At 40.4% G+C, this 24,095-nt stretch overlaps 3 protein-coding genes across 13 annotated transcripts in view; 2 read left to right on the top strand and 1 right to left on the bottom strand.

Annotated features, from left to right (window-relative positions):
* Positions 1 to 12,317, top strand: part of LOC139464904 (uncharacterized) — a 79,539-nt gene extending 67,222 nt beyond the window's left edge. For 8 of the 11 annotated variants that reach the window (XM_071246484.1, XM_071246493.1, XM_071246488.1 and 5 more), the window contains 11 exons: positions 1,687 to 1,917; positions 2,752 to 2,982; positions 3,225 to 3,455; positions 3,615 to 3,845; positions 4,082 to 4,312; positions 5,022 to 5,252; positions 5,412 to 5,642; positions 5,879 to 6,109; positions 6,703 to 6,933; positions 7,082 to 7,375; positions 9,808 to 12,317. In XM_071246484.1, the coding sequence (XP_071102585.1) occupies positions 1,687 to 1,917; positions 2,752 to 2,982; positions 3,225 to 3,455; positions 3,615 to 3,845; positions 4,082 to 4,312; positions 5,022 to 5,252; positions 5,412 to 5,642; positions 5,879 to 6,109; positions 6,703 to 6,933; positions 7,082 to 7,375; positions 9,808 to 9,927 (2,493 nt within the window). In that variant the 3' untranslated portion in view covers positions 9,928 to 12,317. Of the gene's footprint in view, positions 1 to 153; positions 385 to 1,218; positions 1,450 to 1,686; positions 1,918 to 2,751; positions 2,983 to 3,224; positions 3,456 to 3,614; positions 3,846 to 4,081; positions 4,313 to 4,548; positions 4,780 to 5,021; positions 5,253 to 5,411; positions 5,643 to 5,878; positions 6,110 to 6,702; positions 6,934 to 7,081; positions 7,376 to 9,807 lie in introns of all 11 variants that reach the window. The other 3 variants (XM_071246495.1, XM_071246492.1, XM_071246491.1) reach the window with 3 other exon arrangements.
* Positions 12,318 to 13,934: 1,617 nt separating this feature from the next.
* LOC139464411 (uncharacterized) lies at positions 13,935 to 17,793 on the bottom strand. The gene is made up of 3 exons (XM_071245944.1): positions 17,705 to 17,793; positions 15,923 to 16,222; positions 13,935 to 15,084 (listed from the first exon to the last, which is right to left on the bottom strand). The coding sequence occupies exons 2-3, from the start codon at positions 16,206 to 16,208 to the stop codon at positions 14,840 to 14,842; spliced, it is 531 nt and encodes a 176-aa protein (XP_071102045.1). The 5' UTR covers positions 16,209 to 16,222; positions 17,705 to 17,793; the 3' UTR covers positions 13,935 to 14,839.
* Positions 17,794 to 17,803: 10 nt separating this feature from the next.
* On the top strand, positions 17,804 to 23,884 carry LOC139464412 (uncharacterized). Its single transcript, XM_071245945.1, has 3 exons — positions 17,804 to 17,888; positions 21,559 to 21,801; positions 23,504 to 23,884. Exons 2-3 carry the CDS (start codon positions 21,570 to 21,572, stop codon positions 23,773 to 23,775), a joined length of 504 nt encoding a protein of 167 aa, XP_071102046.1. The 5' UTR covers positions 17,804 to 17,888; positions 21,559 to 21,569; the 3' UTR covers positions 23,776 to 23,884.
* Positions 23,885 to 24,095: the final 211 nt, after the last annotated feature.

Here is a 24,095-nt window from a genome sequence, read left to right on the forward strand (position 1 = left end):
ATTCCTGCAGTCAACTGTGTCCCTTTTGGCTGAATATCCTGCCCCATGACACTGATGTGCTATTTCATATATAAAATCATGTGAAAAGCTAACTCACTGAAAATGCTCTCACTATTTTCAAAGATTAACATGTCAAAACCATTCTGTTTCCAGGCCGTGTGTTGTGCTGATGGAATCCACTGCTGTCCCTCTGGAACAACTTGTGATACAGAATCTGGCAAATGTAACAGACAAGATGGACTCTCTATCACATGGTTCAAGAAGACTGCACCGATTGTTAAGAATGTGGAAGATGTAATGTGTGACTCCAGCCACGAATGTCCAGATGGAAGCACCTGTTGTAAACTGTCCTCTGGCCAGTGGGGATGCTGTCCTCTGCCAAATGTAAGAAAAGCAGTTTTGTACAAACCCATGTGTCAGGAAAGTAATTTTATTCTCAACAGAAGACTTATCCTTGATATCACATGGACTTAAAGAGAGTAGCCATGGCATCTCTTGTGTTGGTAGCTTCAAAATCGTGACAGTTATTGTCTGAATTTTGTTGTGGAAAATGGATTCTACTTCATAAGATTTTGTTCTTTACAATAATAATATTAAACACAAGCAACAAAACTCTTTCTATATTCATAAGAAATCTGTGCTAAAAGAATAGTTGATTGCACAATTCCATGTATATCATGAGCATGTGTTTATGAATCACTATCAAATAGTGATTTTCTCGAAAAGGTGAGCGCATCCTGCCCTATTGGTGGCCCCGTCATAAACACACTACAAAAGCAAGTCAATTGTTTCCTAAAAGACACAGTATCATTTGGTACAAGTCAAAATATAGAATGAAATCAAACATCATTTTTGTACCTGATGCGTCAGATTTGGAAATGTACTCCACATGTCTACAATAAAACATTTTGAAAGCTTTACTGATCCTTGAATGTTGTTACCTTGATCAAACAACTTTTGAGCCAGAGTCGTATTGTGCTCTTTGAAATCCTTTGGAAAGAACATGCTCCATTATACCTCAAGTGTTGTGAAATGTAGACGCTAAAAGGCCAGAGCTTCTGGAATATTGTTTGACATAAAGTCAAAATTGATAAAAGCAAAGTTGAAGTCATCCTTCTTTCCATTTCTCCATCTTATCTGAATTTAAAGACATTTCTCCACCTCACCTGGTATAAATGCATTCTGAATGAGTTCATATCAAATTCATTCTGTTTCCAGGCTGTGTGTTGTTCTGATGGAATCCACTGCTGCCCCTCTGGAACAACTTGTGATACAGCATCTGGCAAATGTAACAGACAAGATGGACTCTCTATCACATGGTTCAAGAAGACTGCACCAATTGTTAAGAATGTAGAAAATGTAATGTGTGACTCCAGCCACGAATGTCCAGATGGAAGCACCTGTTGTAAACTGTCCTCTGGCCAGTGGGGATGCTGTCCTCTGCCACAGGTAAGAAAAATACCTATCAAGGTATGTTCTGCATCTCTTTGTCACCTTCAAACCAGTTCTTGTATGTTTCATCAGAGAGGTAAATTCCTGCAATCAACTGTGTCCCTTTTGGCTGAATATCCTGCCCCATGATCACTGATGTGCTATTTCATATATAAAATCATGTGAAAAGCTAACTCACTGAAAATGCTCTCACTATTTTCAAAGATTAACATGTCAAAATCATTCTGTTTCAAGGCTGTGTGTTGTGCTGATGGAATCCACTGCTGTCCCTCTGGAACAACTTGTGATACAGAATCTGGCAAATGTAACAGACAAGATGGACTCTCTATCACATGGTTCAGGAAAACTGCACCGATTGTTAAGAATGTAGAAAATGTAATGTGTGACTCCAGCCACGAATGTCCAGATGGAAGCACCTGTTGTAAACTGTCCTCTGGCCAGTGGGGATGCTGTCCTCTGCCAAATGTAAGAAAAGCAGTTTTGTACAAACCCATGTGTCAGAAAAGTAATTTTATTCTCAACAGAAGACATATTCTTGATATCACATGGACTTAAAGAGAGTAGCCATGGCATCTCTTGTGTTGGTAGCTTCAAAATCGTGACATTTGTTGTCTCAATTTTGTTGTGGAAAATGGATTCTACTTCATAAGATTTTGTTCTTTACAATAATAATATTAAACACAAGCAACAAAACTCTTTCTATATTCATAAGAAATCTCTGCTAAAAGAAGCGTTGATTGCACAATTCCTTGTATATCATGAGCATGTGTTTATGAATCACTATCAAATAGTGATTTTCTCGAAAAGGTGAGCGCATCCTGCCCTATTGGTGGCCCTGTCATAAACACACTACAAAAGCAAGTCAATTGTTTCCTAAAAGACACAGTATCATTTGGTACAAGTCAAAATATAGAATTAAATCAAACATCATTTTTGTACCTGATGCGTCAGATTTGGAAATGTACTCCACATGTCTACCATAAAACATTTTGAAAGCTTTACTGATCCTTGAATGTTGTTACCTTGATCAAACAACTTTTGAGCCAGAGTCGTATTGTGCTCTTTGAAATCCTTTGGAAAGAACATGCTCCATTGTACCTCAAGTGTTGTGAAATGTAGACGCTAAAAGGCCAGAGCTTCTGGAATATTGTTTGACATAAAGTCAAAATTGATAAAAGCAAAGTTGAAGTCATCCCTCTTTCCATTTCTCCATCTTATCTGAATTTAAAGACATTTCTCCACCTCACCTGGTATAAATGCATTCTGAATGAGTTCATATCAAATTCATTCTGTTTCCAGGCTGTGTGTTGTTCTGATGGAATCCACTGCTGCCCCTCTGGAACAACTTGTGATACAGAATCTGGCAAATGTAACAGACAAGATGGACTCTCTATCACATGGTTCAAGAAAACTGCACCGATTGTTAAGAATGTAGAAAATGTTATGTGTGACTCCAGCCACGAATGTCCAGATGGAAGCACCTGTTGTAAACTGTCCTCTGGCCAGTGGGGATGCTGTCCTCTGCCACAGGTAAGAAAAATACCTATCAAGGTATGTTCTGCATCTCTTTGTCACCTTCAAACCAGTTCTTGTATGTTTCATCAGAGAGGTAAATTCCTGCAATCAACTGTGTCCCTTTTGGCTGAATATCCTGCCCCATGACACACTGATGTGCTGTTTCATATATAAAATCCTGTGAAAAGCTCACTCACTGAAAATGCTCTCACTATTTTCAAAGAATAACATGTTAAATTCATTCTGTTTCCATCCAGGCTGTGTGTTGTGCTGATGGAATCCACTGCTGTCCCTCTGGAACAACTTGTGATACAGAATCTGGCAAATGTAACAGACAAGATGGACTCTCTATCACATGGTTCAAGAAAACTGCACCGATTGTTAAGAATGTAGAAAATGTAATGTGTGACTCCAGCCACGAATGTCCAGATGGAAGCACCTGTTGTAAACTGTCCTCTGGCCAGTGGGGATGCTGTCCTCTGCCACAGGTGAGAAAAGAAAGTATCTTAAATATCAAAACCCATGTAAATGTGTTTTTTATTTGCTTACAGATTTTTATCACGAATGCTTTTCTGAAATTTACTTTTCTAATCTGGGATAATTATATGGAACTGAGTTCATATGATATTCATTCTGTTTCCATCCAGGCTGTGTGTTGTGCTGATGGAGTCCACTGCTGCCCCTCTGGAACAACTTGTGATACAGCATCTGGCAAATGTAACAGACAAGATGGACTCTCTATCACATGGTTCAAGAAGACTGCACCGATTGTTAAGAATGTAGAAAATGTTATGTGTGACTCCAGCCACGAATGTCCAGATGGAAGCACCTGTTGTAAACTGTCCTCTGGCCAGTGGGGATGCTGTCCTTTGCCACAGGTAAGAAAAATACCTATCAAGGTATGTTCTGCATCTCTTTGTCACCTTCAAACCAGTTCTTGTATGTTTCATCAGAGAGGTAAATTCCTGTAGTCAACTGTGTCCCTTTTGGCTGAATATCCTGCCCCATGACACTGATGTACTATTTCATATATAAAATCATTTGAAAAGCTCACTCACTGAAAATGCTCTCACTATTTTCAAAGATTAACATGTCAAAATCATTCTGTTTCAAGGCTGTGTGTTGTGCTGATGGAATCCACTGCTGTCCCTCTGGAACAACTTGTGATACAGCATCTGGCAAATGTAACAGACAAGATGGACTCTCTATCACATGGTTCAAGAAGACTGCACCGATTGTTAAGAATGTAGAAAATGTTATGTGTGACTCCAGCCACGAATGTCCAGATGGAAGCACCTGTTGTAAACTGTCCTCTGGCCAGTGGGGATGCTGTCCTTTGCCACAGGTAAGAAAAATACCTATCAAGGTATGTTCTGCATCTCTTTGTCACCTTCAAACCAGTTCTTGTATGTTTCATCAGAGAGGTAAATTCCTGTAGTCAACTGTGTCCCTTTTGGCTGAATATCCTGCCCCATGACACTGATGTACTATTTCATATATAAAATCATTTGAAAAGCTCACTCACTGAAAATGCTCTCACTATTTTCAAAGATTAACATGTCAAAATCATTCTGTTTCAAGGCTGTGTGTTGTACTGATGGAATCCACTGCTGTCCCTCTGGAACAACTTGTGATACAGCATCTGGCAAATGTAACAGACAAGATGGACTCACTATCACATGGTTCAGGAAAACTGCACCGATTGTTAAGAATGTAGAAAATGTTATGTGTGACTCCACCCACGAATGTCCAGATGGAAGCACCTGTTGTAAACTGTCCTCTGGCCAGTGGGGATGCTGTCCTCTGCCACAGGTAAGAAAAATACCTATCAAGGTATGTTCTGCATCTCTTTGTCACCTTCAAACCAGTTCTTGTATGTTTCATCAGAGAGGTAAATTCCTGCAATCAACTGTGTCCCTTTTGGCTGAATATCCTGCCCCATGACACACTGATGTGCTGTTTCATATATAAAATCATTTGAAAAGCTCACTCACTGAAAATGCTCTCACTATTTTCAAAGAATAACATGTTAAATTCATTCTGTTTCCATCCAGGCTGTGTGTTGTGCTGATGGAATCCACTGCTGTCCCTCTGGAACAACTTGTGATACAGAATCTGGCAAATGTAACAGACAAGATGGACTCTCTATCACATGGTTCAAGAAAACTGCACCGATTGTTAAGAATGTAGAAAATGTAATGTGTGACTCCAGCCACGAATGTCCAGATGGAAGCACCTGTTGTAAACTGTCCTCTGGCCAGTGGGGATGCTGTCCTCTGCCACAGGTGAGAAAAGAAAGTATCTTAAATATCAAAACCCATGTAAATGTGTTTTTTATTTGCTTACAGATTTTTATCACGAATGCTTTTCTGAAATTTACTTTTCTAATCTGGGATAATTATATGGAACTAAGTTCATATGATATTCATTCTGTTTCCATCCAGGCTGTGTGTTGTGCTGATGGAGTCCACTGCTGCCCCTCTGGAACAACTTGTGATACAGCATCTGGCAAATGTAACAGACAAGATGGACTCTCTATCACATGGTTCAAGAAGACTGCACCGATTGTTAAGAATGTAGAAAATGTTATGTGTGACTCCAGCCACGAATGTCCAGATGGAAGCACCTGTTGTAAACTGTCCTCTGGCCAGTGGGGATGCTGTCCTTTGCCACAGGTAAGAAAAATACCTATCAAGGTATGTTCTGCATCTCTTTGTCACCTTCAAACCAGTTCTTGTATGTTTCATCAGAGAGGTAAATTCCTGTAGTCAACTGTGTCCCTTTTGGCTGAATATCCTGCCCCATGACACTGATGTACTATTTCATATATAAAATCATTTGAAAAGCTCACTCACTGAAAATGCTCTCACTATTTTCAAAGATTAACATGTCAAAATCATTCTGTTTCCAGGCTGTGTGTTGTGCTGATGGAATCCACTGCTGTCCCTCTGGAACAACTTGTGATACAGAATCTGGCAAATGTAACAGACAAGATGGACTCTCTATCACATGGTTCAGGAAAACTGCACCAATTGTTAAGAATGTAGAAAATGTTATGTGTGACTCCACCCACGAATGTCCAGATGGAAGCACCTGTTGTAAACTGTCCTCTGGCCAGTGGGGATGCTGTCCTTTGCCACAGGTAAGAAAAATACCTATCAAGGTATGTTCTGCATCTCTTTGTCACCTTCAAACCAGTTCTACCGCATCCGTGGTCAAATGGTAGAGCGTCTGCCCAGAGAGCGGAAGGTCCAGGGTTCAATCCCCAGCCGCGTCATACCAAAAGACGTTAAAAGATGGTACTTGTTGTTACCCTGTCCGGCGCTCGGCATTATGGGCTAAAACGAGGACTGGTCGGCTCGGAGTCAGTATACTGTGTCTGAGTGGGGTATTCATGCTAAACTGCGACATGGTATGTCAGTGAGCTAGCACTATAAATCAGCATCAGTCTGAACTAGTACAAGCAGCCACACACATACACGTGCATGAACGTCGCTATATAAGTGCAATAATCTTGGACGCGAAGTTAAATCCCATTTCACCTCACCTCAAACCAGTTCTTGTATGTTTCATCAGAGAGGTAAATTCCTGCAGTCAACTGTCCCTTTTGGCTGAATATCCTGCCCCATAACACTGATGTGCTATTTCATATATAAAACCATGTGAAAAGCTAACTCACTGAAAATGCTCTCACTATTTTCAAAGATTAACATGTTAAATTTCTTCTGTTTCCAGGCTGTGTGTTGTGCTGATGGAATCCACTGCTGTCCCTCTGGAACAACTTGTGATACAGAATCTGGCAAATGTAACAGACAAGATGGACTCTCTATCACATGGTTCAAGAAAACTGCACCAATTGTTAAGAATGTAGATAATGTTATGTGTGACTCCAGCCACGAATGTCCAGATGGAAGCACCTGTTGTAAACTGTCCTCTGGCCAGTGGGGATGCTGTCCTCTGCCACAGGTAAGAAAAAAATACCTATCAAGGCTGAATATCCTGCCCCATGACACTGATGTGCTGTTTCATATATAAAATCATGTGAAAAGCTCACTCACTGAAAATGCTCTCACTATTTTCAAAGAATAACATGTTGAATTGATTCTGTTTCCAGGCTGTGTGTTGTGCTGATGGAATCCACTGCTGTCCCTCTGGAACAACTTGTGATACAGCATCTGGCAAATGTAACAGACAAGATGGCTACTCAGTGAATTGGGTGAGGAAGACCTCTGCCATAACCAAACCCTTAAAGAAACTGCCAGACTTCTTGTTGCCTTGGCAATGGAAACCCATCAAGAATCGTCACAATGTGAAGGACATTACATGTTCGGACTCCACTACATGTCCAAGTGGAAGCACCTGCTGCCAGCTCACAAGTGGTTCATACGGCTGTTGTCCAATAGCCAACGTAAGTATTATTTGTTTGTTTGTTAATTGTTTAGCGCAACATGGAGATTATTATACTAGCATCAGAGCTCCAGATAAGCTGCGTATCTGCCTAAAATTCGCATCAGAAATGCAGAAATACGCAGTAAAATAAAATCCAAGCATATCAAATACGCAACTAACATTACAGATACGCTACAAAAATAGAACTTGTCATCAAAATATTGTGAAGTAACCCTGCGTATTCGATTAGCAAATCAGCAACTTATTTTGAAATTATAAACAGGCATTCCGTCAACCTTGACAAACTTCACGATGACAGTTACATCATGATCATTTGCCATCACACTTTCTTGTGGAAGTATCATGCTATTTTTTAGTCCTATAAAGCTCTCGAACCCACACGACACCAGTTTGCAGGGACTAGATGAATAGTGTTTATAAATATTTAACTTAAATACCCACATGTGTAAAAACTAGTGGGTAACACAAATTTGAAAACCCAGATAGAATTACTGATACCCAATGATTATAAAATGCATGGGTAAAATACCCACAACACCAAAAGCTTATATGGAGCTCTGTAGCATGTGTGTCATACTGGTTTTATGAAACGAGTGTCAGAATTCTTGTATTTCCCGCGCAAGGGTAATACATGAATTCTTACACAAGTTTTGAAATATCAGTATGTACACGTTAGTGTAATAATTTCTTTATTAACCATTTTGAGCTCCCCTTTAGAAAAATGTAGTGATTACCACCGCCGTCCTAGAAAACCACAATATGTCAAATGGCATCAACAACTTCAGCTTTAAAATAGTTTCTAGTGTGACGTTATTCCGACCTTACGACACACTAACATTCGAATGATGTCAACAATGCCGTTCGGATGACAGAAATACACTGATGCACGAGAAGTGATATTTGCACTTGTGCACATATGATTTTTATGAACTCTGTTATTTCTGACCCTATGGGTAATTATCAGCAATATGTGGTCTTTGTTGCATATGTCATGAGTTAACATGATCTTTTGTAAAATCAATGTGTACATAAAAAAAAATGTCATCCAGATTGGCCTGTAAATAATCAAGCCTGGACCAGATAATCTAGTGATTTAAGCAATAGATTCACACCTTCTGGATTTAGTGACACCCTATCTATCAACCGAGCCAGACACCCGGGCCACGTTTTCTCGTTTCCTACAACCAGCATAAGCTGCATATGTTGGATGTGGATGGGATCTGTGCGACATTATAATACTGGAGTCCTTATCCTTATTGCTTTTTAGGGGGCACGGTGGCCCAGTCGTCTAAGGCGCTGCGATTCGCTGTGCAGAGTTGCGTCCCTTGGGCTTGCCAGAAACCTATGATTGTGGGTTCGAATCCCGATTCGCCCCGATTATGTTTCTAGGTTTGTCAGCACTATACCCGTCCTCGTGGGTTTCACCGAAGTGGTAAACGTCTAAGACCTGGATCACTTCAGGCTTTCCTCCCACATTAAGCTGACACGCCGTGATATAATTGGAAGACTGTTAAAAGCGGCGTTAAACCAAACTCACTCACTCACTCACTCACTCACTGTTGCTTTTTACATCATGTAACATGGTATATTACATTATAAGGTGTGTTCTGGATGATTTGTCAGCAGGGTATAAGAGTGGGCTACATGAGCAGGCAACATGGAAAATAATTGCAAGCCCTTAACCAATCACTGTAGAAGCTAGAGCTGAGATGGTAACTTGGGTACTCAGGTCGGTAGGGTCCTGAGTAGGACCCGGGTACCCACAGGACTACCCGGAACTGTGATTAGTCACGTGATATATTGTTTAATGGTAAACGCTACAAGTCACTAATGTTCCCATTTCTTTCTGACTATGCACCCATTCCTTCTGACTTTTATATGTTTGAATAAAGATAAAACTTCATGCAGTAAACTTCAGTGTATGCATGACCAGATCCTTTTACACATGTATCTAAATACATTTTGCCAGGGCTAAGGTCCAAATCAGACAGTTTGTACCTATCTCTATATATCTACAGCGGGTATCTGGGTAGGGTTGGGTAATGGGGTGATGAGGACCCAGGTAGTAAATTTGGACTCGCCCCAGCCCTATTAGAAGCTTGTGTTTTAATGTAAGATGAGATAAGTTGCATTAACCGATATTCAGTAGTTCAGCCTCCACTTTGACAGAGGCAGTTGGGCAGTACAGTGTTGTGTTCTTTTTGTAGCAAAACATCTACTTCCATGTTGTTTACTTGAAACTTTTATGAATGGTGTCGCATTCATAATTCAACGAACCCTTCTGCATTGCTGTCACATCCGATCCCGTTACTCAGCTCTTATGATAAGCATAGTCGCCTTTTACGTCAAGCATTCTACCCGGGAACTTCACGGGTCTGATCTGGATGAAGTTGGGATATTTATATGTTCATCTTGTGCACAATGTTACAGGCCGTGTGCTGTGCAGACAAGGTCCACTGCTGTCCCAATGGCTACACCTGTGACTCATCATCAGGGACGTGCAACAAGGGCAGCATCAGGATCCCCTTCTCTGGGCGCCACATGCCGTAAAGGGAGACCACTCTAACCCTAGCATCAAGGGGAGTTACAGTGACACACATACCGGTGACCCGAGACAGTGTCAGTGTTTGTGAGTGGGTTTCTTTGCAAAATTCATGTAATGTTTTCATTCTTGTCACCTACATCACAGCATCATCATGTTCAATATTATTGGTTTGTCAGAGGAGATGGATAGCCAAAAAACAACATGGCTGTGAGTTTATTATATTATAATATGAATATGTTAGGATAAAAAAAATAATAGTCTTGGTTCTCAGCCCCACCCACATCATCATAAAGTGTGCCGCACGTTTTGTTTTTATTTCGATTTAAAAAAAACCCAAAAAAATCCTTAAATTCTGTATGACAGTATTTTGCTAGAGGAATACATTTATGTAGGGAGGCCTTTTCTCAGGTTGATAGTACTCAATTGTTTATTTGGTTACATACTAGTTTGAACAACAACAAAAAAAGACACCACCTGCCCCACCCGCACTATATTTTCAAAAGCCATTGCCTGAGAAGCAATTCTTTAATTTTTTTTAAGCCTTACTATGGGTGTTTTTTCCTTCTACACAGAAATAGCAGGCTATTAACCCTTTGTGGTCTTTGTTGAGTGTTTCATGGTTTAACATGGTCTTGTGTATAACAAATGTGTACTTAAACAAATTGTCTTGTCCAAGCAAATAATATAATACGGTTTGATGTATATGGAATGTGGATCAGTAAGGTCGGGATAATTGTATTTTCAAATTTTTCTTTGTCTTTTTGTTTTATGTTCATGGTTTTTCCTTCCAGTTAGGAATCGTGTCCCTTGAGAATTAGTTCCTTGGCAAGACTGACAGAATAATTCACTGAGGACAAATATTCCACATAGCTTGTAGTTCATTCTCTAAATTTGTATGAGTGGTATTTGTAGTCTGTATTGTGTTACCTATAGGATTGACTGTTTCTTGGACACTTTCTCTAGAAACTTAAGATGTCTGCCAACATGTGCCTACAATTATGGATATCCTGAACATTGTTTGTGACTAAAGGTGTAATATTCTGTGAAAAGCTTAACAAAATGGCACCCTTGTGAGTGTCCTGTACTGTTTTAGGGAGTCATCGAGTGAATTCTTACACACTTGGCTTGCTGTTCATGCGATAATGAAATGAATGAATGGTTACTTGATAATGTGTGTCTGATACAACTACAGTAGTGTTGATTGAGGGTTATACAATAAAGGATGTTTGTATATGTGTATTGTGGTATTTCATTCGTCACCACTCGCCCCTTTCCGTAACATGCAAGAAGACTCGTCCCCCTATCAATGAATGTTATGTGTGAAAATACCACAAACCAATCAGAATGCTTGTATGATTTCAAGTTCTTCGGTCAAAGAATCCCTCAGGAATAATGTTTGATTTTACATATGTCTTGCATCTAAACACTCTTATATGTGTTCAATCATGCTGTATAATACCGCATGTTACGATGTGCTTTAAATTGCATCCGAAATTATATAATACATGGGGAAATATACGTGAATCATTACGCAACGAGTTGACAATTATTTTAGCTATGCCCCCTTGCGCTTAGGCGGAACCCGGTCGCAAAAATGCCCACGAGAGGGGCACGAGTCGCTATTCGGCTTGTCCCGGAATAACACGAGTTGGTCACGAATGGATGGTATTTGTGAGTGTGTCATGACCTGTCACCTTGTGAAGATGTGGAGTGTTACGGCTGCTGTGCCATGATGATTGACTGGTGTTGCTCACAGGGAGACTATGCGAGAAGTCTTGTGGGAAATTGCTGCTGCAACAGTCAACATCATCGTACACAGATAGTTTCATCCTGTCGGCCATGGTTTACTTTCAATATAGACATCGATGTTTGGAAATGACTCCATTTTGAAAAGGTGTGAAATGCCGGCCTCATGATCTCGATTATTGTCATCGTGTCGTCTTTTTGCGATAAGTTATTCGTTGCAAGATAACACATTTCATTTAGTGTTATCATTAGCTGTTGTGTTCTACTGAATAACATATCAAATCCATCAAAAAGCAATTATTCATATAAAACATATTTGAAAGTGTGAAAGAGAATAATTCATACTAATGGAACTTTCACATTTTTTCAACCTTCAAAAATTAGATCAATGTTAATGAAAGATAAGGCATGTTAAAGTGGCTTTCTCTTAATATATCTGCCTTGGTGATAACATTTTATCACAGTGCTACCACTGTTTTACCAAGGTATGACAACTTATATCATGCCATTCTGCCATGGCCCTATTACCATGGCAACTGTGGGATACAGGAGTTGTCCATGTCTGGCATCAGATGAAGGGCACTGGCTTCTTATCTTTACATTCCATCATGTATTTTTTCAGGTGATAATAAATGCATCATTTATAAAATATTGTTCTCTTCTTCTTATTAACTCTGTGGTCAAGGGGTAGAGCGTCCGTCTGAAAAGTGGGGGAATCCTGGGTTCGATCCCCGGCTGCGTCATACCAAAAAACGTCAAAAGATGGTACTTGTTGTTAACCTGCCTGGCGCTTGGCATTAAGGGGCTAAAACAAGGACTTGTCAGTATACTGTGTCTGAGTGGGGTATTCATGTTAAACTGCGGCATGGTATCTCAGTTAGCTAGCACTATGAATCAGCATCAGTCCGGACTAGTACAAGCACACACACACACACACACACACACACACTCACACTCACATATACACGTGCATGTTTTTCGCTATATAAGTGCAATAATCTTGGACGCGACTTTGAACCCCATTTCACCTCACCTCAATATTGACTCCCCCCTTAGTGAGGAGGAAAAGATGATTATTTTCTTTTTGAATGAGTGAGTAATATGGTTTTACAACTATTTCGGAATATTCCAGCAATACCACGGCGAGGAAACCAGAAATGGGATTCACACATTGTACCCATGAAAGGAATCAAACTCAGGTCGATCCCACAATTGTTTTTGTTTGTTTGTTTGTTTGTTTGTTTGTTTGTTTAATGCCACTCTCCACAATTTTCCAGCTATATGACGGCGGTCTGTAAATAATTGAGTCTGATCGACCAGAAAATCCATTGATTGATATCATGAGTATCAATCACGCAACTGAGAAACGATACATGCATCAGTCAAGTCACCTAGAATGACCATCCGATCCATTTAGCCACCTCTTACTACCAGCATAGGTTGCTGGGGACCTATATTACCCAGAATCCCCCCGGGAACATTGGAAGAGGGATGGAGTTCGTTGAACAGTACTGTACCACAGTAAGGAACTCTTGAGAATGAGCTCCACATTGTCATGAAGGGAGGTACATTGTAAGCCTAGGCCTGAAACATGACAGGAAAACTGCTTTTATAAGTAGACTACGAGCTGAGTTACCATAAATCTTTATGAACAAGGGCAAAATTGAATGTGGCTCACTAATACCCCTGACTCGCCTAGTGTGTCAGTAGTTTCAAATTAAATAATGGATAGGGTTAGGGTTTGAAAAATTTATAAAAAAAAGGAAAATTAATAAAAACTTTTTATTTCTTTTGACTACACCCCTCCATATGACACACATTATGTGATAAGGTTGAGATGAATCCACTGAATAGTTGAGAAATCCAGCAGACAAAGTTTTCGGACGGACGGACGGACCGACAGACGGAACCTTGGTTTAACCTAAAAGGTCGGGGGTATAATAAGAAAAATATGTGAAAATAGACATTTTGAAAACTAATTGTTACTATAGTGCTTCATTTTTCTTTATTCCGATAAACTACACAAAAGAAGTTAAAGAACACCAGATTGTTTCATTTGACTATGGTCTGTCACTCCATGTAATGATACAGTAATATGAAAGAATCGGGTGTTCTTTTACTTCTTTTAAGCAGCATGTTTTAGTAATCAGCAGTGCGTCGTGCTCTTGGCTCATAAACAACTGAAAGCAAAGGAAATATTTTTTTCTGATCTATTCGTCCTAAACAAAGAAATACACATCTCATTTGTTTCAAGTGCAGCAGCAATTTATTTTGTACAATTCAATATTTACACTGTCTACTTGCATACATATCTAGATTTGCTTATCAATAGGAAAATTAGTACCAGCAATATCCATGATCTCGCTACATTTGCACGAGCAGGTAGGTTCTACAGTGACATACACAGCTGGTATGTTGGAGGTATGTATTAGGGCTGAGACAAGTCCAAATTTACTACCATGTACCCATCCCCCTATTACCCGCCCCTACCCAGGTACCCACTGTAAGTCTCAAGAGATGGGTACAAAATGTCCATTTGGGAATATTTTGACCGTAGCCCTGGACAAATTGTATTTAGATACATGTATAAAACGATCTGGTCATGCATACACGGAAGTTTACTGCATGAAGTTTTATCTTTATTCAAACATATAAAAGTCAGAAGCAATGGGTGCATAGTCAGAAAGAAATGCGAACATTAGTGACTTGTAATGTAACCATATAGTTCTTGATTTTTGTTGTCATTAAACAATATATCACCCAATATTTCAATAGTACCCAGTCCTGACCTGAGTACATGAGTTACCCAGCCCAGCCCAGCCCAGCCCAGCCCCACTAATGTATAAAATGCTTTGGTAATAACTCAATAAATGAACAATTAACTACTTGTTATAAGAATGACTATGGACCTCAGTCTAAAATCAACAGAAATCTTTTTAAAAGAATATTTAAGCGAAATATTTTTTCGGTAAGGCAAGTTAATTCACAGGGCATATACAATGATTTAACATAGACAAAATACCTTAGGACACTTTTGTGATTTGTTAACATTCTTCTATATCACAACCAAGTTCGAAAAACAACATTGACATTTTGAATGACAAAATTTCTGTCAATGTCAGTGCTGGATAATAAAAGGCCCTCGAACCCTGATATACGATTAAGATCAAATCAAGTTTTTTTCATGGCTGGGTTTTCCACTTGGTAGCGGAACTTGATCCAGTCTTCTTCATTGTAGAACAGGTAGGAGTCAGAGGGTATCCCGGGGCCGGTGTGTTCATGAATCCACTTGTCTGTCGGAGCCACAAAGAATCCTGACCCAGCCCACGGCTTCGTCCAAGCACTGCGCTGATATGGCAGCAAAGCAGATAATGGCGTTGTTGAGCGGACCTCTGGAAGTCCTGTGAATGTTATTCCTGTAAGGATATTGTACGAGCGATTAGATGACATGAAACTGGGGTTAAATTATTTTAATATTTGTCTAATTTGTAAAGTAACCAATCTCACCAACAGGAGGTTGGTTGGTTTGTTGTTTAACGCCGCACTCAGCAATATTCCAGCTATTTGATGGCGGTCTGTAAATAATCGAGTCTGGACCGGACAATCCAGTGATTATCCACCAAGAGGAAAGCATTCTCAATTATCAAGTGTGTTGTTTCTCCATTTCATTATGGGGGCATGGGAACCCAGTTGTCTAAGCAACCCATGCTTGTCGTAAGCGGTGACATGTAAGATCGGCTGGTCAGGCTTGTAGACTTAGTCGATGCATGTCATCGTATCCCAATTGTGTGGATCAATGTTCATGATGTCAATCACTGGATTGTCCAGTCCAGACTTGATTATTTACAGACCGCGTCATATAGCTGGAACATTGCAAAGTGCGGCAATAAACAACAAACAAACAAACCCAGCTGTCTGACGCATCATTAGTCGCTGTGCAGAGTTGCGTCCCCTCGACATGCCAGAAATCTGTGATCGTGGGTTAAAATTCTGATTAGCCCAGATTATGTCTCCAGGTTTGTCTGCACCAAACCCTTGCTTGAGGGTTTCACCAAAGTGGTAAATATCTGAAACATTCACTTTGGGCTTTCCAACACTAAGCAGACGCCCTGATATAACTGGAATACTGTTCAAGGTGGCGTTAAACCCAACTCACCCACTTTTTCAAGGTGTAAATAATCAACTAGATAATCAATGATGTCAGGAGGATGGTATTTATATAGTTATAAATCTATATGTAGAAAACATTCTCACCACCAGGGCAAGAGCGGCTGTCTCGTTGACGCTGATATTTTCTCCACTGCTCCTCAGAATCAAACAGGATGGCATCTCGGCGAGTCTGGGGGGGTATAGACCTGTACTCATGGTATTTGACCCATCTTCTTTCTGATGGGACGTAATACCCAGATCCCTCGTACACATACGACTTCCCGTCCCCGCTGGGGTAGTTGTCTACAGGGACACTGTTGTATGGACCACGTTCGGATAATGTGGTTCCCTTCCCCGTCTCCAGCTCACCCCGCGAAGAACCACGAGACATACTGGAAGCTTGATCTGAAATAGTTGCCAGAAAACATTACACATTTCACCCTGTTAGTATCATACTGTAAATCATGAAATTAATGTGTCCCCAAATCAATGCAAATGACAATCCCTAACCTAAAATGTAATATGAAAATATGCAATCATATCATTGTTTCTGCCCATGTTCAGTGAGCCAGATATGACAATAAACTCCAATATGTCGAGATAAAGATTTATCATCCAAAACTGGCTCCCACAGGAGATATCGCTTGGATGAGATCAAGCGATATCTACACTGTAGATATGGCTGCAATGAAATAACATCACAATGCTTTGCAGACCATTGTGACGTCACTGTTTACCATGACGTCACAATCAAATGACATCACTAATGGCTCTGCTACTGAAGCCGTTTTCAGTACTTTTTACACTGAAGACACTGTTAATTACTGTCTACAAATTGAAAAAGTTGAAAGAATGATGTTGGATGATTAATAAAATCTCACCCGAGTGTCTTTTGATATCAAATATATCAACACTCGTTGATAAAAGAGGCAAAAATCCTCGGCAAGCCTCGGAATTTTTCCACTTTTATCAACTCGTGTTGATAAATTTGATATCAAAAGACACTCGGGTGAGATTCTCTATGTGTCACTTTACCCAAGCAAGGGACACTTACATTTTTTGGATTTATTTTATGCTTGCATTAATTTCATGATTTACAAAATCTGAAAGTACTGTGAAACCTTTATGAATCTTCCCCAGTTTAGAATAAGAAGGACCCGTTTACATATTATGTATAGAACATAACTGATACACTGGTATTGACATTCCAATCTAAAACTTAAAGTGTCAACCTAATGATAAGGATTCTAAAGGGAACCATATGACTCTTTTTGTGCCTATTTTCTGTCTCATTGTAGATATAAGTTAGCATCTTTTTCGAAACTGAACGTGAAACATTGTCTCTTTATGTGTATATTTAAGGTAATCAGTGTTAGATACCCAATACTATAGATATACAATATAAGGATGTCATTATAAATCACAATATCAATGTATCAATAAATCTTTAACATTGATACAAATTTATGAATTTGATACTAAAGTAATAATTTAGTGCCAAAGAGTTGTTAAACATGTGTACATAAAGATTATCATGGTTAAGTTGGACAATATGAAGGCCGAATATTTGATTGTAAACCTTAAAGATCTAATAGATCAGACAAGTTCAAATGAAATTAAGCAGGTCTAGAATGGACATTTTTATCTAAGCACATGCAGAATAATTAATTTTGTATTTCGATATAGTGATAGAAATAATATCTTAAATCAAATAATAACACTTCTAATACAATAGCTAACATTGTTATTGTTGAGATGCATGATCAGGAATATATTATCTAATAAAAACTAATATTTACAATATTTACTGAATTTAAGTAACAGCTTGGTTTTACATGGTAAATTTGATTAAAATTACAGTTTACAGCAAAGACAAACACATCTCACATTAAACTCTTCGCTGGCAATACTTTCTCTGGCCACTTCCTGAAATACTAGACAGCCATCTTGTTTACCGTATCGTAGCAACAACCAGGTGCTCGAAGACGCCACCTAGTAGAGAAACAGAGCAAGTATAAACAAACGGTTTGTGTGTCTTATGGTCACTGTTTTCCGTAGTTGACTCGTCAAGGTAATATCAATATTTCCCTTATTTCATTAATGATTCAAAACTCTTTATAATTGTACCTAATTAAACAAAGCATAGATCGATCTACATATAAATGTTCACACGTTATTGATTTGAATGAATATATATCTACATGATCAGTTTGTTCATTCATGTTCGATTTTTTTAAAGTCAAGTGAAATATATTTTGATTATAGGCAGTTTTGTACCTTTTTACTTCATAATCAATAAATCTATCGTACTGTCCCGAAGACATGGCAGATGCGCGATCAGCGTCTTCCAAGGGACATAACTCCATCGGCCTTGTTAAATCTGTTCAGCTTACCAAAATGTGCAAACCGCGATTTGAAGTTCAACTGCACTTATTTGCAACTGCAACTATTTATGCGGTGATTTAGGCTTCCAAAATTCTTTCTTGTTTCGCATAAACGACCGGTCTTGTAAATCGGCTTAATCCTAATAGTTTTGAATTATTTTTCTACATTTTTGTATGATAATTTCCATAAGTACAACTGTGAATTTATTTTGGTTCAGTTGGGAATTCGTAATAAATATACAATTACAACTCCTACCTTCTAGGCTTTCTGAGAGAGTGATGAGAAACGTGACTATTTTTCTTGGGATGTAACCTTTCCTCAGATCAGTACGTAGCTCAGTTCAAGTCAATTGCCCAATGGTTTGGTTTTGTTTTTTTGGTTTAACGCCGCACTCAGCAATATTCAAGCTATATGACGGCGGTCTGTAAATAATCGAGCCTAGACCAGACAACCCAATGATTGACATCATGAGCATCGATCCACGCAATTGGGATAAGATTACATGCATCAACCAAGTCAGCGAGCCTGACCACCCGATCCCGTTAGTCGCCTCTTACGACAAGCATAGTCGCCCTTTACGGCAAGCATGGGATGCTGAAGACCTATTCTACCCCGGATCTTCACGGGTCTTCTCCAACCTGGACTCCCCACCAGTCGGGTATATGGTGTCTGTTGTGCTCTTTCTATCTGATTAAGGCGTCCGGTTCTGTTTCGGAAATTGTAATTCTCATATGCCTAATTCTGCCCGATAAGGGGGTTCTAATGTTCCTAAATGTGTCGGATAGGGTTATCATATCCAATGATTGATATCATGAGCTTCGATCCACGCAATTGGGATCGATGACATGCATCAACCAAGTCAGCGAGCCTGACCGCCCGATCCCGTTAGTCGCCTTTTACGACAAGCATAGTCACCTTTTCAATTGCCCAATGATCTACATGAAATAAATGGGTAAAAAATGGTTAGCTATATCAACATGCGGCGGTGAAATGAGTGAAGCGGCTGGGTGTTTAGTCTGTATTTAACATCAGTCTAAATGCAGAGCTCCAGATAACTTTTCGAGCAATTGAGTTTTTACTCAAAGGTTTCTATTTTAATTGGGTGGGTTATTACATTTTTCATAGGGTAACCAATATATTTTCACTTATCTATTCATCACTCTTTTGGGTTTTTACAAAATGAGTAAATATTTTGAGATTTTAAAAAAATGAAATGTTTTAGATGTACGAGGGCTGGCTGAAAAGTTCTAAGCCTAACTGTGAAAGACCCGTACCAAGTCGGTGGTTTTCATTTATTTCTCCACATAGTCCTCTTCCAGGTTTACACAATTTTGCCAGCGATGCTACAAGGCCTGGTTGCCGGTCAAGAAGAAAATGTCTTCAGCCAACCTAAAAAGACATTCACAGTGGAAATGACGTCATCATTACTAGGAAAATGGCGACCAGCTAGTTCTTTTTTCATTTTGGGAAACCGACTTGGCTTTTGGGGGGGGGGGGGGGGGGGGGGGGCTGGTGATTTCGGATGCTTCCATTGTTTAGACTGAATTTTGGTTTCTGGTTGAAAGTGAGGAATCCAGGTCTCAACCATGGTTACAAATCGGGCCAAAAATCATCGGAATCTGCTTCAAAACGGCATGAACTATCACGGGACGTCAGGAATCTGGCACGTTTCTGATCTGCTGTCAAGAGCTTTGGCGCCCATCTTGCAGAAACTTTTGTCATTCCCAACTCGTTGGAGATAATGTGCTCAACCCTCTAATGACAGAGATGCCCACAACACTGGCAATATGTCGAGTGGTCAATCGTCGATCAGTCATCATCATGTCATGCACCGGGTAATGTTTTCCGGAATGGTTGCTGTTGAAGGCCTTCCTGGACGCGGGTAATCGTCAAGGCTCTCTCTGCCACGCTTGAATTCCGCAGCTTTCTTTACATTGGAAAAGGAAGGGGCATCAACCCCTGAAGTGGAAACCATGTCAGCATGTATCTGTGTTGGAGTTAGCCCTTTCATTTGCAGATACTTGATGACTGCCCTTAGCCAGTTTTGTCCCTTTCTGGTGATTTCAATGGGTAGGTTCACAAGATGGTCTGGTACAACTTATCTTGTAGCTCTGTAAATAGAAGGTGCACGCATTTCCACGTAGCAGGCATCTAGTTTACTGGTTCACATCACAGATCGTGCACGCCGACCTGACACATCCTATAACACCAGACAACATCCAACAACGTACCCTCAACCGGCACACAGGATGTGCACTATCAAACATCCTATTATCCCGTGAAGATCCGGCAAGAGAATATGTCTTCAGCAACCCACGCTTGCCGCAAAAGGCGGCTTGTAAGAGGCGACTAACGGGATCGGGTGGTTAGGCCCGCTGACTTGTTTGATTCATGTCATCGTATCCCAGTTGTGTGGATCGATGCTCGTGATGTCAATCACTGGAATGTCTTGTTATTTACAGACCGCCATCATACAGCTGGACTATTGCTGAGTGCGGGGTTAAACAACAAACAAACATCCTATAGATGCACGGTCCAGTTCACAGAGTGATCTTAGCGCTACGATTGTCGTACGTCTATGTTAAAGCGTGCCGATCGTCTTGTGGCACGAAGCCCTAGGCTATATAATAACCCTATCCGACACATTTAGGCTCAGATGCCCCTTTTCGGGCAAAATTAGGCATATGAGAATTACAATTTCCGAAACAGACCCGGACTCCTTAATAAAATAGAAAGAGCACAGCAGACACCATATACCCGACTGGTGGGGAGTCCAGGTTAGAGAAGACCCATGAAGATCCAGGGTAGAATAGGTCTTCAGCAACCCATGCTTGCCGTAAAGGGCGACTAACGGGATCGGGTGGTCAGACTCGCTGACTTGGTTGATGCATGTCATCTTATCCCAATTGCATGGATCGATGCTCATGATGTCAATCACTGGATTGTCTGGTGCAGACTCGTTTATTTACAGACCGCCGTCATACAGATGGAATATTGCTGAGTGCGGCGTTAACAACAAAGGTTAGAGAAGGTCACCAGCAACCTTTGCTGGTCGTATGTAAGGTAAAGTCGTAAGAGGCGACTGACGGGATCGGGTGGTCATGGTTGATGCATCGTATCCCAATTGCGTGGATTGATGCTCATGGTGTCAATCACTGGATTGCCTGGTCCAGACTCGATTATTTACCCGCCGCCGCCCTTTTGCTGGAATATTGCTGTGTGCGGCGTTAAACAACATGTACCCGATCCTGTTAGTCGTTGCTTACGACAAGCACAGTCACCTTCTACTGCAAGCATTGGTTGCTGAAGACCCATTCTACCCCGGATGTTCACGGGTTCACTGTGTGCTATTTCAGCTATTTCAGCCATGAGTTCCGAGCTGCCGAAACCGCACTACTCCACCCCATCCAACAACTACTTGTCGGGGGACTGGAAGTCGCACGTGTGGATGGGCCAGCAGTATTACGTCCCCTCGGAGCGAGACTGGATCAAGTACCATGACTACCGCTCCCTGCCCAGGGAAACACGGAGAGACGCTATAGACATGCAGTCCGAAGACCAGTGGGTCGCCTTCACACGTCAGAGAGACACTCCTGGAGGTAAGTCATTGGAAAGTTCACGTGATATGTGATGTCATTCATTACGTCACATTAGGGCGATACGTGGTTTTACAACTTGAGATGCCTCGGCGCTCCCTCGTACGTCACAGCTCTCATGTTATATGTGTTTATTAACCTGGAAACATGCACCTACTATTTTCTCCCTGAAACACATGCCCTTCCTATCACGTTTTGACTTAAATAAATATTTCCAAGGACACATTCCCTACGTATATCACGTTTTTATGTAAATATTTCCCACGATAAATGCCCATGCACCTATCACGTTTTGATTTGAATATTTCCCAGGACACATTCCCCACATATATACCGTGTTGATATGAATATTTCCCAGGACACATGGCCTACATATATCAAGTTTTGATTTGAATATTTCCCAGGACACATTTCCTACATATAATCACGTTTTGATATGAATATTTCCCAGGACACATTTCCTACATATATCACGTTTTGATATGAATAATTCCCAGGACACATGCCCTACATATATCACGTGTTGATATGAATATTTCCCAGGACACATTCCCCACATATATACCGTGTTGATATGAATATTTCCCAGGACACATGGCCTACATATATCAAGTTTTGATTTGAATATTTCCCAGGACACATTTCCTACATATAATCACGTTTTGATATGAATATTTCCCAGGACACATTTCCTACATATATCACGTTTTGATATGAATAATTCCCAGGACACATGCCCTACATATATCACGTGTTGATATGAATATTTCCCAGGACACATTCCCCACATATATACCGTGTTGATATGAATATTTCCCAGGACACATGGCCTACATATATCAAGTTTTGATTTGAATATTTCCCAGGACACATTTCCTACATATAATCACGTTTTGATATGAATATTTCCCAGGACACATGCCCTACATATATCACGTTTTGATATGAATATTTCCCAGGACACATTCCCCACATATATACCGTGTTGATATGAATATTTCCCAGTACACATTCTCTACATATATCACGTTTTGATATGAATAATTCCCAGGACACATGGCCTACATATGTACCACGTGTTGATATAAATATTTGCCTGGACACATGCCCTACATGTATCACGTGTTGATATAAATATTTCCCAGGACACATGGCCTACATATGTACCACGTGTTGATATGAATATTTCCCAGGACACATTTCCTACATATATCACGTTTTGATATTAATATTTCCCAGGACACATGTCCAAATTTTCATGTTCCACCTTTCACTTTGTATTGTGCGTATTTCCAAGGATACATGTCAAGACAAGCACATATTATTTCCAGGACACATCGCCGATCTACGACACTGCATACTGTATATTTCCCAGCACAAACCATCACATATACATATTTAAATTTCCTAGGACACAAGTCCGATCACCCCCGCGAAGACATGGGTTAGAATGGTCTTCAGCAACCCGCATGTGTGTCGTAGGAGGCGACTAACGGGATCCGTTGACTTCAATGTCATCGTATCCAAATTAATGTCAATCACTGGATTGTCTGGTCCAGACTCGACTGTTCACAGACGGATGGAATATTGCTGAGTGCGGCGTTAAACAACAAACAAATACACATGCTCGATCTATCACACATCAAAATGTATACTTCCCAGGATACATGCCCGATTAATAACTTCATGTTATGCATATCCCCAGGATATCTCCACAAGGACGTTGGCCTGAAGCAGTCCGGTGTTCCTGCTCTCAGACTTTCAGGCTACACACGCAACCTCCCCTCCATGCCACACAGGGACATCTTCCAAGACCCCTGGCCCAAAGCTGACCAGTGGGTCCCCCCTGCACGTGCAGGAAGGGGTGACTATTACGGCTACTACCACGAGGCCATCGAAACCGAGCGAGAGCGCAGGAAGAAGGAATACCCCACGAGCATGCGCATTGAACCCCGAGATGTACCGAAACTTGTGTAAAAGATTCAGGAAGACCAATTATTGCAGATTGTGTATACCTATCTACGACAATAATAAAAACGGAGAGAATAAAGACGTCTCCAAATGGTGCCCACCCTAGTCTGGGCAGTCACTTGTTTCAGTGTGTCCATTTTTGTTACATTCCGAGCATATCCCAAGAAAATGAAGATTTGAAGGTTGATTTGTTTATATGTGTGTTTTATCGAACATGTATATTATGAAATACATTAGTTCAAATATCATGTCGTCTTTATTTGTTCTCTTTCATTTCTTATATATTTGATCTAGTGTTCTGCTGGATGTACACATTCCCTTCCTGT

Source organism: Haliotis cracherodii, unplaced genomic scaffold, assembly GCF_022045235.1.
Source record: "Haliotis cracherodii isolate W230 unplaced genomic scaffold, xgHalCrac1.p SCAF_17, whole genome shotgun sequence".
NCBI lineage: Eukaryota > Metazoa > Mollusca > Gastropoda > Lepetellida > Haliotidae > Haliotis > Haliotis cracherodii.